At 38.8% G+C, this 15,038-nt stretch overlaps 1 protein-coding gene across 3 annotated transcripts; it reads right to left on the reverse strand.

Annotated features, from left to right (window-relative positions):
- Positions 1-4,901: 4,901 nt before the first annotated feature.
- Positions 4,902-14,275, reverse strand: LOC306882382 (tetraspanin-14-like; the record flags this gene model as incomplete). Of its 3 annotated transcripts, none has more annotated exons than XM_079436970.1 (9): positions 4,902-6,756; positions 7,017-7,130; positions 7,631-7,684; positions 8,304-8,429; positions 10,518-10,688; positions 10,898-11,044; positions 11,390-11,440; positions 12,256-12,342; positions 13,968-14,275. In XM_079436970.1, the coding sequence occupies 8 exons, from the start codon at positions 12,334-12,336 to the stop codon at positions 6,688-6,690; spliced, it is 813 nt and encodes a 270-aa protein (XP_079293096.1). In that variant the 3' UTR covers positions 4,902-6,687. The 3 variants fall into 3 exon arrangements, with proteins under 3 accessions (XP_079293096.1, XP_079293097.1, XP_079293095.1); XM_079436971.1 differs by having other exon boundaries at positions 13,181-13,977; XM_079436969.1 differs by lacking the exon at positions 13,968-14,275 and having other exon boundaries at positions 12,256-12,351.
- Positions 14,276-15,038: the final 763 nt, after the last annotated feature.

The raw sequence follows: 15,038 nt of genomic DNA on the forward strand, positions 1-15,038 counted from the left end.
TAGCCCACCAATATGGGTGGGGCCTCTGGCTATAAAAGCGGTCGCTCCGCCGCCGCATCTCAGATTTCTACTCTTCAGCGACAAAGTTTCTTCCTCGCTGACTCTTCACTGACGCTGACTTCGCCGTGGAAACGCCTCAGCAGCTGGATTGGACCTTGCAGCACACAGCTCGCGATCCGGTCTATCCCCTGCCGATCATCTAAAAGAGCCTCACAAAAATAGCAATCGGCGTTGTTTCAAATGCCGCGCCGTCATTGTCAGACGTGCAGGGCTCCCCTGCACGCTGATGACGGACACACGGAGTGCGTGTCATGCTTGGGAAAATCCCACGCTGACTCTGCGCTCAGCGGGACTGACTGCTCTCATTGCGAGAGTTTTAGTCTCGCCTCTCTGAGCTCACTGATAGCTTTCTTCTCAGAAAGCGACCTCGCCCCTCGCTCCCTCCCGTTTTCTTCCTCCCAGGGACCTGTGTGTCACCACCACAGTGCGCAGCAAGGACGCTCCAGTTCTGCGCGCAGAGGTGATGAATCTGCTGGCAAAAGGAGCCATAGAGGTCGTTCCTCCAGCACAGAGCGAGTCAGGCTTCTACAGCTGCTACTTCCTTGTCCCCAAAAAAGACAGCGGCCTGCAGCCTATTCTAGATCTCAGACTCCTGAATCACGCCCTGGTAAAAAGGTCGTTAAGGATGATCACATTGAAACAGATCCTCTCGCAAATACGCCCAGGGGACTGGTTCATGTCGCTGGATTTGAAAGACGCGTACTTTCACATCCAGATAGCCACGCATCACAGATGATTCTTGAGATTCGCATTCGAGGGGGTGGCATATCAATACAAGGTCCTCCCGTTTGGGCTGTCCCTGGCTCCCTGCACTTTTACGCAATGCATGGATGTGGCCCTCTGCGACAGATGGGAATCCGCATCCTCAACTACCTCAATGACTGGCTCATTCTGGCCCAGTCGGAGGCGGTTTCAATGTCGCACAAGACCCTGCTCCTCGCCTGGGGCTCAGGGTCAACTTTGCCAAGAGCACACTCACCCAGCCAACGAGTGTCGTTCCTGGGGACAGTTATCGACTCTGTGCAGATGACATCAACTGTCTCAGCGGAACGAGCCATGACGATTCAGCGCCGTGCGGCCTCCTTCAAGGAAGGGACCATCCACCCGCTCAAAGCTTTCCAGAAAATGCTGGGCCTTATGGCAGCAGCTTCACCAGTACTTCAGTTGGGCCTGCTTCGCATGCAGCCCATCCAGTTCTGGCTGAAGCAGAGGGTTCCATTTGCGGCTTGGCGTCATGGTTGCCATCGCACAACGGTGACTCGGGCCTGTGTTTCAGCCCTGAACCGTTGGAGGGACCCTCTCTGGCTGAAGCAAGGTGTGATTTTGGACACGGCGCACAGAAGGAAGGTTGTCATGGCAGATGCTTCCAACAAGGGTTGGGGAACACTGTACGAGGGCAAGCCGATCTTCGGTCTCTGGTCCGAGGAGGATACGGGTCTGCACATCACCTGCCTAGAGATGCTAGCAGTGTGCCGTGCCTGTCAATTCTTCCTACCGGACATAAGAAGACACCATGTGCTAATACGCTCAGACAGCAGGTCCGTGGTGTCATACATAAATCACCAGGGCGGTGAAGCGCTGGCAAAAGGCCTTCTTGTTTGGGCTCTGGCCAATCTGCGCTCACTGAAGGCGACGCATGTGCCAGGCAAGTTGAACCAAGGAGCGGACATGTTGTCGAGGAACAACGTCTCCTCAGAAGAATGGACGCTCCACCCACTTGCGGTTCAGAAAATCTGGGAGGTTTTTGGCAGAGCTCGAGCAGACCTCTTCCCCCCCCTGAAGACAACTCTCATTGCCCAATCTATTTCACAAAGAGCACGGATGCCCTGGCCCACGAGTGGCCCAGCCTTCCGCTCTATGCGTTCCCTCCAATCGCTCTGCTACCAAAGGTACTCAGACGAGTCAGGGAACAACGGCACAGGCTTCTTCTAGTAGCCCCCCTTTGGAGGAACCAGCCGTGGGTATCGGAGTTATTCCAGCTGCTCGAAGCAACCCCGTGGCCCATTCCCTTGAGACGGGACCTCCTCTCTCAAGCGAACGGCACGCTGTGGCATCCACGGCCCGAGTTATGGGCCCTGCATGTGTGGCCGCTCAACGGGAGTCTTTTGTCCTCCTAGAGCGTGTCTGAAACACTATGGCAGAAGCAAGAGCTCCGTCTACCAGGAGCCTCTATGCTCTGAAATGGTCTATTTTCTCGGCTTGGTGTCAAGACCGCGACTTGGATCCGGTTTCCTCCGAGATATCAGTGGTTCTTTCGTTTCTGCAGGAGATGCTGGATAAACAGCATTCCCCATCCACCATCAAAGTTTACGCTTCAGCCATAACGGCTTTTCACCCCCCTATTGCTGGCCGATCGGTGGGCAGAAATAGTGCGGTGGTCCAGTTTATACAAGGCGCCAGGAGAATGAATCCCCCACGCCCTCGTACAGTTCCACCTTGGGACTTACCAACCGTGCTAAGGGCCTTGAAGGGCCCCCCGTTTGAACCATTACAATCTACGAGCCTGCGATCGCTCTCGTTTAAAACCTCCCCTGCTGTTAGCACTGGCGTCGGTTAAGCGAGTAGGAGACCTACAGGCCCTTTCCGTCAACCCTGCTTGCCTGGAATTCGGGCCTAACGACTCCAAAGTCGTCCTGAAACCAAGGCTGGGTTATGTACCTGAGGTTACATGAGCGCCCAGGTTATAACGCTTTCTGCGCTGGCCCCTTCGACGGATGACCAGGAATTGTCCCTGCTCTGCCCCGTCAGGACCCTCAGGATATATATCGAACGTTCCGCCTCATACAGGAGATCGGAACAGCTTTTTGTCAGCTTCATGAACCGCGCTAAAGGTCGCCCTGTTACAAAGCAAAGACTTTCCAGGTGGTTAGTGGAGGCTATCTCCCTAGCATACTCCTCCTTGGGTTTGCAGTGCCCCATCGGAGTCAGAGCCCATTCCACCAGAGGCATCGCCTCTTCCTGGGCATGGTCTAGCGGGCTGTCCATTTCGGAAATTTGTGAGCCGGCCGGCTGGTCCTCGCCGTCCACATTTATAAGGTTTTTCAAACTGGACGTTCCCGCCTTGCAGGCCAGAGTCCTTTCCGCTTAATTCGCCGCCTCCGGCTAGTTAAGCAGTCTTAGGGGTTTCACTTGACCAACATTGCTCAAGCCCCTCCTTCTCTTGGGCAGTCAATGTTATATGGACACCAAGTGTCAACTATACGGGACGACACCCAGGCCACGGATGACCTTCATGGCTCAACCTGTGCTTGGTGTATTTTTAACTTCCCTGGGTCTTCTCCCACGTGAGTTATGGTTTTGAGTCCTTCCCCATTACGATGCAGTACGAGTGAAATATCTACAGGGAACGTACTCGGTTACTATTGTGACCTCGGTTCCCTGAGATATGGGAACGAGTACTGTGTTCCTGGCCGTGCTATGAGCTGCACGCCTCAGTCGCTTCATTCGAAGAAATCTGAGATGCAGCGGTGAAGCGGGCGCTTATATAGCCAGAGGCCCCGCCTCTACATAGCCATAGGCTCACTCATCGCCACCGCCGAGCCATTGGTTTGTTTTTATAGCACTGCACGAACCAATGGACGTGCAGTTTCACTGCGTGATTGAAAAGGCTTCAGTTGAAGAGAAAAAATTTGTTTTTCCCATACAGCGTCTTACGATGCAGTGCTCGTTCCCATATCTCAGGGAACCGAGGTTACGATAGTAACCGAGTACGTTTTATGGTTTGAAAAGTCACACAAGGGTTGTGGCAAATGTACCTCACTGCAGGTTTTCTCAAGAAGTGGACCTTTCTGACCTGAAAATCTGATGCTAGGATGTCATAACCCAGAGCAAAGTTTGAATTTTAAAGGCTGGTTTTATGTTACATTGTTTAGGTTGTTTTTTGTCCCTGCTCCAGGCAATTTTCTAATAGAGCCCTGGGGAAACTTTCCTACTTTAATTGCTCCAGTCATTCTACCATATTTCTACAACACGGTTATTTTAATGAATTGTTTCTTTATGAAGAAAATGAAACTGTTCGTAATCATCAGTGCGAAAAGATATTCACAACACATTTTACTTCCATAATATGATGCTTTCTAAAATGAAATAGGATATTTAACAATTATAAAATGTAGAACAGGACCAGATTGTGAAAGTAAGCATTACTAGAAATAAGGATTGTCAGCCACCAAGTTAAGTTGTTTCTAAAGTGGAAAGGTATTAATCATAGTATAGTATCATTCAACGTTTGGGATCATTAAGATTTTTTTTCCTTAAATTTAACACTTTTATTCAGCAAGGACACTTTAAATTGACAAAAAAATATATATTTTTTTCAAATAAATGTTGTCCTTTTGAATTCTTTCTATTCATTTTAGAATCCTGGGGGAAAAAACTCCATATCTGGACTATTTGAAACCTGGTCTTCGAGGATATGTTAACTTAAAATATTTTTTTTTTAAATCGTTTAAATAGTAAAATTATTAAATAGAAACATCACTATTTAAAATAACTGTTTTACTGTGTCAAAACTGTTTACTGTTTTTTTTTATCAAATACATGCAGTCTTGGTGAGCTTAAGACATTGTTGAAATAAACTCAAGAACTCTATTGCTTTTTACTGATAAATTTCCACTAAGTTGTCTGTATGTGTATTGTGTTGTGCAAAGTGCACAACACTTAACTGCTTTAAAAGACAGTTAATTGACAACTTGTTTTACGTAATTACATTTAAATATGAATGGGATATGGATTTTAAATGCAATGTCAAAATTTTCAGCATAATTCATATCAGCCCAAAGCTGGTGTGAGCTTCATCAACCAGCATATTTCATTTAGAAGACAAATGACAGTGCGGCTGATAATGTCAAACTCTTTTTTTATTGAATATAAAAATGCTGAAAAGAATTCAGGAAATATTTACAAAGATAACAAATATCCAACAACAAATAACATCTAAATCCAACACAAAAAAAACATCCCTTCATGAAAAAGGAGGCTCTTGCAGCAAGGTCAGGGAAACTGTACTGCATTTTAGTAAATATTCGATCAAGTTTTAACACTACACAGTGGCACAGACAGACACTCCAAAAAGGGACAAAATAGTGCACTCTGAATTAAAAAGATTAACTAAATGCTTTCTCTTTTTTATATATAATTTTATTTTTGTATTGATGAGAATTTCAGAGGTCATGTTACATAAGTATACTAAGATAGAACTTCAAAAAGACAAGTCTTTGGGCTATAGAAAGAGTGAAGACAGACAGGTGTTTGCATTTATGTCAGAATGCATATTGTGTTTTGGCTAATTCAAGTGTGATGATAAACATGTTAATATTGTTATGTTATGTATTTTAAGTAGTTTGTGCTGTAACGGCAGTTACATTTTCAAATGAAAACAAACAAGTAAATATTTAAATACCCGTAAAAAAAAGGCTAAGCATGGATATGATTCTATCCAGCTTAAACACGGTATACAATACATTTTATGAAATCTTCAATGCCAGAGAAAAGGCACAATCTGCATTTTTGTATAAAGTCACTAAGTAAGAGTAGAAAAAAAGGAGGTAAATGTTGGCATATCAAGGCAATGTTGACATCAGTTTAAGCCATATGACTGCCATCAAACTCCAGTGACTCAAGTTTTGCACAGGTCCAGTAGAAAGTGACCATTTACAAATGTAAGACATTCCATTAAAATGATCATTAACAGAATGAACAAATAATAGCGCATATGAGTTGCTTACTGTAAAATAAAGGATACATACTGATGCATCTTACCTCTATTATGTAGGACCAAACAAATCAGCTCACGTCTCTATTAGACTCACTGGCATTTGATTTCTACCCAGCTGCATTCTCGATATGTTCAGTTTACATGCAAGTACTTCTGGTCAGATCCTGATAGCTTTCTTCTACACTCTTTGCAGTTGACATTAAATGCAGAACTTCTTTCTGCAGAAAGATTGCTACAAATTCAACTAAACTAAATAATCGTTAAGGATATGTATTTACTGCAGTTAAAACGACGTAAAATTGATCTCTTTCATTACAATTTTTACTATGAGAGGATAATTTTTATCTTCTTTTTTGCATATTATCTAAGGAAAAATAAACATGCTTCTAAAAACATCCTAAATTTGTTCCAGTTTGTGCTTTTTATCCTAATTCTTAATTTAGTTTCCCAAAACAAAAAGAGTACACAAGATTTTGGAGTGAATGCAACAGGACCATATAGATACATTTCAATAATCAAAGCTTGGTTGACTTCTTCACATCATTACAATTACATTTCAGGTTAGTTTACAGGTTATGGTCCCATCATGTTGCCACTATGTATACCCAGTTTGGTTAATAGTGGTCCCAAAAACACAAATGTTTGGTTAATGGTAGTCTAAAAAAAAATATTCAAATAAAAATAGGGCGTGGACTGGAGGTAAACTTGAAGAAGAGTCAAGGCACACATGTGACAGTATCCAAGTGAGCTTAGGCAGCTGCGTATTCAATATGTGGTCTATAGAAATGCTGAAAAGGTGGTCCAGTGAATGGTCCAGAGTCCTCTTCTCCACAAAAAAGAGACACAGAAGAATAAAAGTAGATCCACGTCTTTTTCCATTGCCCTTAGCTCCCTTTCAGTTATGTCAGAGCTCAGTAATAATTAAACTTGACTTTTTCAATGTCTCCAATCAGCGTCCTTGCCAAGAAGATTCCCACCATCTAGAAGCAAAATCATAATACACAACATTACATTGAGATTAAGTTTTAAAGACGCATACTGTAGAAATGAATACAGGTACTTTCTTTCCAGGACCTACAACTTCATTCTAATCATTATATCATAATTATTGTGATTTGAAATGTGGTTTTGATTTTTTTTAACTTTTGGTTTCTCTGTGAAAATAAAAGTGCTTGGAGTGACATCTAGCTGTAAAATATATTTTCCATGCAGTATTTTTTTTCTCCAGTACATCCCATACCTGTAGCAATGATATGACTATGAAGACTCCAGCCACAATGTAGAGATTGCGTGGAAGCCACTCCTCTAAAGCCATCATGCATCCTTTGACATAAATGGTGTTGCTCCATTGAGACTGAAAAATAAAAAGTGTGTTATGTTTCACAAAATTAGTGACATTTAATGTTATGCAATTAATGAAAGAGCGATTTATTACATCTACAAGTGCGCTGTGCAACACATTATAATATACAACACGTTTATTCTCTGCGGGTATTCTGCTCTCCCAATTGCAATTTCCCTACTTCCAACAGAGCACAAAAAGACAATGATTACGAGTGGAGAGCAGAAGAACAAAACAAATGTTCACATGCCCCATTTGTGAAAATGCAATTTTCATACTGACAGATATTAGTGCTGCCATCAGAGAACTGAACCTTGGAAACTTGACTTTAATTTAATTTTCTGATGTGCAGAAGCTGGCAAGTGTTTTAATCTATTCCACTTTCTGAAGCATGAACTCACTCTACAACTTTCACATTTGTAAGGGAACGTGTACTGAAACAGAACTTTTGCCAACAATGGCAAAGAATGAAATACCTGTCTTTCTAGTAGAACTGTTCAAAATGCACTCACCGATGTGCCAGATTTTCTAACATCATATCCACACTGCGTGTTCAACACTGTATCCTGTAAAGAAAAGTCATAGGTTCATTCAAATGAGGCATATATTCACTGTAAAGTAACTTACAATCGGGGAAAAAATTCCATGCATTAATAAATTTAAACCAAACAAGTCATAACCTGTGCATAAGAAACAAAGTTATAGGGTCAATATTAACTATTTCAGTTTCCAGAAAATTTTTTTATCAGCATGATAAGTGGTTTGCGGGAAAATCTAAATGCTGTCATCAATTCCTTGTTACAAAACCACATGCCTTTTTTGCTCCACGGAAGACAAAAAAAAGAAATTTGTAATAATATATTGGTTGTTTAATAATATAATGGCAGTTACGTTTTTAAGTGAAAATACAAGTAAAAATTATTTGAACATCTGTAAATACACCTGTTATAAAGGTTTGGATAAATAATTCCAAATCATTTGGATAAATAATTCACCCATATGGGTGAATTATTCCTTTAGGTATTACATACATGCCACCACAAACAGAGGGAGTCTTCCACATGCTTGGCCCTTGACATTAAAGCACAGTGGGTTCTATTAAACAGTATTTTTTATGACAGAGCAGCATGCTGAAAAGATCTCTTTATTCTGTGGAGTGCTGCTGTGAATAAGAGAAGAACCTACAGCAGGGTCGCTGATGCAGCAGGAAAAGGGCACTCCGCATCTCTCTCTGCTAGGGTTATCGTCTGAGCAGTTAAAATAGACATTTAGATTCCAGTCGTTGGGGTCTTTAGCTCCACAGCAATGATTCTGCAGAAAGAAAAAAAACGTATATTCAGGACCTGCAACAATTTAGCCACAATAGTGCATATCTATTAAAATTTCTCTTGGCCACGTTTTACGAGACTTCCACAAGCATTAAGTCATATGCTTCATAAAAATCACCCAAATCACACCAACAATAATTTACATTTTGGAAAATGTAAAATTTATTTGACAAAACATAAAAGCTATGTGTCCACTACTAGCTATCTATGGCTTTTTCATTCACTTTATGGTTTTGTTAAGGTTAAATAATACTTATTAATTAAACATTATTTAAGCAAGTACTTGTGAAAAGCACTTGTAAAAGTGAGTAGTGAAGCATACAGTTTTTTTCAGTTTCACATATAAAATGTATGTGGTGGTTGGCAAGTTGAGTAAATAGAACGCACTTATTTTATTTAATGAAAATAGGGCTGTCGCTATTCATCGATTTTATTCGACTATTCGATTTTTAAAAATCCTCGACTTCATTTTGCTCATGTCGACTAACCGGCAAAATACCAGAAGTGGCGCATTACACGGACGAGAATCCATAAAACACTTTATTAGACTGTTTTCCAAGGCTGTAATCACTGCATGATATATTAAACCCATTTAAAAATCATAATTAAGCATAATTGTGAATTCACAAACGCTACGATTTAATGAAATAATTATATGCGATGCAGTTCTAATACAGTATATGCTCTTTAATTATTTCCATGCGTGTAGGTTAAGTACACGTGCGTCTCACAGCGGCTCCGTTCACAGTAGCTCCACAGAAACTGTTATCATTTACATGAGGAGCGCCTCAAACTCATCTCTGCATGTTGTTGTGAGTTTGGGTTTATTATAACGTTCATCTGGGAACGCAACATGCACCATTTCATCAGATTTGTAAGGTAAATAATTTCTAAATCTACACAAACACAGGAGAACATCGCGGTTTCAAAATAAAAGCTCAAACCCTCACTCGGAGTTTACAGGTTTTGATGTCCACATATTCATTTAATTACAGCAGCTATAGCATTTCTGTCCTAAAGAAATGGACAAATATGAAAGATTAAGTGGACTTTTGAATTAAATGGTGCTTGGTCAATATTAAACAAGGGTTAGATCGCGCAGTAATGTGTAAAAACAATCGTCAGGCCGTCGGCGCCCCTGCAGGCCTTTGTTGTTATGCCTAATATACATTAGCTCTACTGTTTATAATACATTATGTACTTTAACAGTTTTGTTGAATAAAACCAAATGATTTCTTGCTTTTGATACTTTATTTGAACTAATTATTATTGCCTCATTGCTATTATATATGTATTTTAAGTAATTTTAAAGGCTATTGTTCACTTACATCTATTTTTATTACCACTAAAAAAATTACTATAATTATAGGGCCCTATGAAATACATTTTCATTTACAAATTCTTTTTTTCCCCATTTTCATTTTTCTATACTCTGTTTTAATGGTTAAATTAAATTGTATTAATCAAAAAGCCTGTCTGATTAATTGAGTTTTGCAGTTGTATCTGTACCAAATTCCATTTTGATGGTTCCATTCAATTTGAATAATCAAAAGAATCTCCAATTAATTGTTTTTATTTTAAAAAATCTATATTTGTTTTATATAAAAAAAAAATATAGATTTTTTTTTTTTTTTTCAGAAATACTCCACATTTACATTTTTCTCCTAAAATAAATTCTGGTAAATAATATTTCTGGTAAATACTCCTTTAAAAAGTGTTTCTTGATTATAATTTTATTAGTAGACTAGAACATGTGGATATGTTGTCATTCTTCCACTATAATACTGAACTTTGATTTCAGAGATTTGGATATGAGATGGACACTTGCTTCATGCGCTCTGTGTTGCAAAAAAAAAAAAAAAAGGATTTCATATAAATCTGGATTTCCTTTGGTTTAATAAAATATAGTTTAATAAAATATTAAAGTAAAATTGTTGATTTTTTTTTGAAGGAAATTAATCGTTTAGATTAATCGATAAATTTGTCGATAGATTAATCAAAAATAAAAATAGTCGTTAGTGGCAGCCCTAAATGAAAATTAGCTTATACATAAAAACTCTCTCAGACTTACCAGTTTCTGGAGAGAGTCAATCAGATTCTGCAGGTCAATGTCTTCCCTGTAGGCCTTTACATTGGCCAAAAAGAAATCATTGATCCATTCCCTAACTTGGCCCTGGAACACAAACGCCAACACTGCAGCCGTCAACTCCAGAAAGAAGATGAAGCCAATGACTCCAGAGAACTGCAAGACAAGGTCAAGAAGCAAGGTGAAAAGTCAAAAAGCAAATTTTAAAAATGTCACGAAACTGTTTGCGTTAACACATCATAGAGTTCTTATCTATTACAGATCTGGCACTGCGAGGTATGCAAAAATGTCCTTTGGAGACTTCTTTATTTAGAATTGACCATATGTGATGGCCTCAGTATCACATCGAAAGTACGAGTACTTACAAACTTAAGGAGGCAGATGTTTTCCCTGAGAGCTCCAACACACCCAGCAAATCCCAAAATGAAAGTGACTGTGCCCACAACAAGCACCCCCCAAACTGGGTCAAAACCATGTAGACGTGTAACTTGTGTCAGATCTGATAAAACACCCTGTAGGCAAATCAAGGAACAAACAATTTACACTAGTTGTTTTTCCCAGAGCCACTAAAACATTCACAGCTACATAACTCAGTGTTTTTTTGCAGCTTAATGCGGACTACCATTCAAAAGTTTGACGTTGATAATGATTTTGAATGAAATCTCTTATGCTCAGCAAGGCTGCATTTATTGGATCAAAAATACAGTAAAATGTTAATATTGTTAAATATAATAATTTTACTGACCCAAACTTTTAACAGTGGTGTATGGAGGTAGGTATGCAGTTGAGATCACTGCATTTATTTTTTTGATACTATCAAATAACTGATATAGGAAGTTTCACAAGTGTCTACTTACCTTTTCACTCCAAGCCCAGAAACCAATTGCAATGAACGCTGTTCCTGCTAGCTGAGAACCAGAAGAGGTTTAGGAGAAATTAAATGATTAAATGTTGCATCAGAATAGTCAAGTTCAGACAAAACAACAGTGTGTGGTTAAAGCAGATGATACTGATGTGATTAATTTCTAGAACACCAAGAAATTAGACAAAACCAACACTGTTTGCAATAACAAATTTTAAATACACTAATAATCAAAAGTTTGAGGTTCGTAAGATTCATATATTTTAAACCAAATCTTAATAATCCCAAACTTAACCCCAATTTTGGAACATACTAAAGATAAAAAGCTTTAAAAGTATTGAAAATAAAGTGTTAAACTTATAATTCATAACTAAACAGGTCATGAAATATTCCTAACACACTTTGCAGTAATAACAATTCTTGTTTCACAGGAGGAGCCATGTTCAGTATTAAAAACAGGAAAATAGGTTAGAAGCCGTTATCTCAGTATCCTCACATGCTTCCCATAGAGAAGACCATAAACTACTGCAGCAATACGCTAGTGTTAATCTGTTTCCTGTTGACGTAAATATGAAAGCCTGAATGTCATCAGGCTGACTTTTTCTCTTGAAATATGAAGTGTCAGCTCTGGGTGTTCACTTACTGTGAAATGACCCACCCAGTAATGAAAACACAAAGTATAAAACATCTGTGCACACAGTGTGAAACTAAGTGGAGCAAATAATCACGAAATGTGGGGCCGGTCTACAGATCCTGTCATCTGAGCAAGAGTGGCAGAAAAGACGTTATCTAATGTTAGAACTGGAAGGGTGGCCATTTAAACATGATTTGCAGTGAAAAACATATCAAACATCAACTTACCCAAAAGATAATGTTGTAGCTGAACATGAGGTATTTGTAGCAACAGCTGACCTCTGCATTTTCATATCTGTAATAGTGCATCTTCTTCTGTAACATAACGAGAAAGAGCACTTGAGATTACCACAGTAAAACATCTAAAGAGAACTTTATCACATATTGTAACTTAAAATAGGTACTATCAGAGGTTGAAATGCATTTAGATGTGCAGACGTGTTACATTTCAACCAAATTGCATCACATCCTCAAGATTCAACTGCACAAGAGTTTAATTACAAAATTCAGTTCACCACGTCAAGTCGATGCTAGTAATACAAGCCAGAGTCTTTAGTTCACTTCCTGTATGTGTTTACAGAAAGAAAAAACTTCCCTAAAAGTTGTTAAAGGTTTTTTAAGCAGACACTCACTCCTTGCTGATTTAAATATATATATATATAGTAGTCAACATTTGAAGTGGATCAAAACCTTTCATCAAAGTTGTCCTAAAACAAAAACAAAACCCATTCTTGCTTTAGGTCAACTTTGATTAACTTTTTTGATGTGTGTGTGTGTGTGTGTGTGTGTGTGTGTACGATAATATTAACTTTTCATACAAGCAAAAGTTTACATATTTTATGTAGACCCCAAACTGGGGGGTTCATGAGGGAACTGCAGGTAGTTTATGAGTCACAAAATATATATATATATATATATATATATATATATATATATTGAATTTATTTATTTAAATGTCGTATCACTAACCTGCAGCATACAGAAGACGAAGTTAACTTACTGGTTTACTGAGATTCTGCTTCAGTTATTTGTAAACATGTCTCGCAAAAAAAAGAAAAAAACAGCAGGACTTCCTAAAATGACCAATAAAAACTGGTTGGATAAAACATCCCGGTTAGTGTTATGTAATCATAAAAAATCCTATTTGCATTACCTGACAAGCGGTATCAAGAGCTGCAAACCACCGAAGATGTTTCAGTTCGGTTTACTCCGGGGCAGAAATTCCGTGTGTACGATTGTTTTCTTTTTATTATCACATCAGGTATGGCCTCGGAATATTTTAGTGCCCCAGAGACAACTTACAATGATATATATCCATCCGGTAATGAAAAATCATAAGCGAATACACACACAAGATGGCTCACAAGCACTGCCCACACTTCTCCTTCCTCTTACTAACGTTAGTTAGCTAAGAGGCTAGTTGATTAGCAAAGTTGTCAGCTCACTTTGTAAAACCAGCTGCCACGGCAACTCTGTCTTCGACAATATTTAATATTCTCGTTTAGCAGTTCTTACAAAGTTAATGCAGGGGAAATCGTCAGTGCTTTGATAATATAAAGTATTTTTCTTCGATAAAAGCAAGAACAATGCCAACAGCTAGTTATCACAATATGGCTAACCAACTAACTTTAGCACCTCACGACTTGTCAAAACATATAGTTTACTCACAATTACCTACTTATTACAAATATACAATATACTAATATATAAAATCTTCACAACAATAAGTTAAACTAAGCCGCGGTTTAATTTATTTACGAGGGAGGAGAGTGCGCGATCGCGCCGTATCAATGCTCAACAATTCACGTCCGTTTACGTATTTACAATTCAAAAACACAAGGAAAAGTAGTCTATTGGCGTGTTTGGCAAAAGATTTCATTCGGTGTTAGGAAATATAAATAAATAATCAGTTATAATATGCTATCTAAAAAAAAGCTTACCTCTTTGTTTATGTCACACAGTGCCTCCGCCTAGTACTTACAATATGGAAAAAAAAAACTCTTAACACGCCACCCACCCCACACACACACAAACACACACACACACACACACTAATGCAAGACTTGGCGTGTGAGTAAAAGAAAGCATATTTTTATATTTTATTTTAATCTACTTTTAAACAAATTAAACGAAAACAAAAACAACAATGATAATAAATGTTGTAATATCTCCTATATAACAACTATATGCATGCAATTCAGGTTCAGGTTAATCCTGCCACATCAGCTGCTGTGCCATAAATTAGGATGTATTAATAGGAAAAGACATAAGATTATTTGCTACTGCTCCTCCTTTTTTCTCTTTCCATAACACACACATCTTACCTTGCTATTACACAGAGTAGCCTACCAACTGTACTTGGAAGCAGTATCAAATGTAGTCTCTCCAAGAGGAAAAGAAGAACCATTTCCTTCTTGTTTATTGTTTCTCAGTGTTGTTTGAATGGATATGTTGAAAAAAATAAAAACATCCCCCAAATTACACATCCTGCTGTAGGAAACCAAAGCACTGTGACACAAAACAGTAACAAAACTGGGATCACAGAACACACAATGGAAGAACAACAGATCAGTGCATATTTTATTCAGTTTCAAGACACTTTCAATTCTCTGTAAATGATTACGGGTTTAATAAATGTACACACACATTTTAAAAACAGAGAATGTGTGCAAAAGCATACTACTCCCTACCAGTCCATTCTTACAACCATATTGTGTAAATTACATCCATATTGTGTATGTTGTGTTTGTTGACAATGCTTTTGGCAAATAATTCTGTCCAAAAGCTCCACCTGGCTTTCAGCTGGTTGACTTATTTTGTTCTGAGATTGACGGGAATGTTTCTAAAGAAGGGAGTAGAGATATGAAAACCTTTGGGGAGAGAAAGTGCTGTTGGCAAGTGTACAAGGATTGTTCTGTTATGTTACTGAATATACACATTTTGAACATACAATTAAAGTGACAAAAAGTATTTTAAAAGTAATACAGAATTATTGTTTAGAAAAAAAAAAT

This window comes from Barbus barbus (assembly GCF_936440315.1).
Source record: "Barbus barbus genome assembly, chromosome: 16".
In the NCBI taxonomy this organism is placed as follows: domain Eukaryota; kingdom Metazoa; phylum Chordata; class Actinopteri; order Cypriniformes; family Cyprinidae; genus Barbus; species Barbus barbus.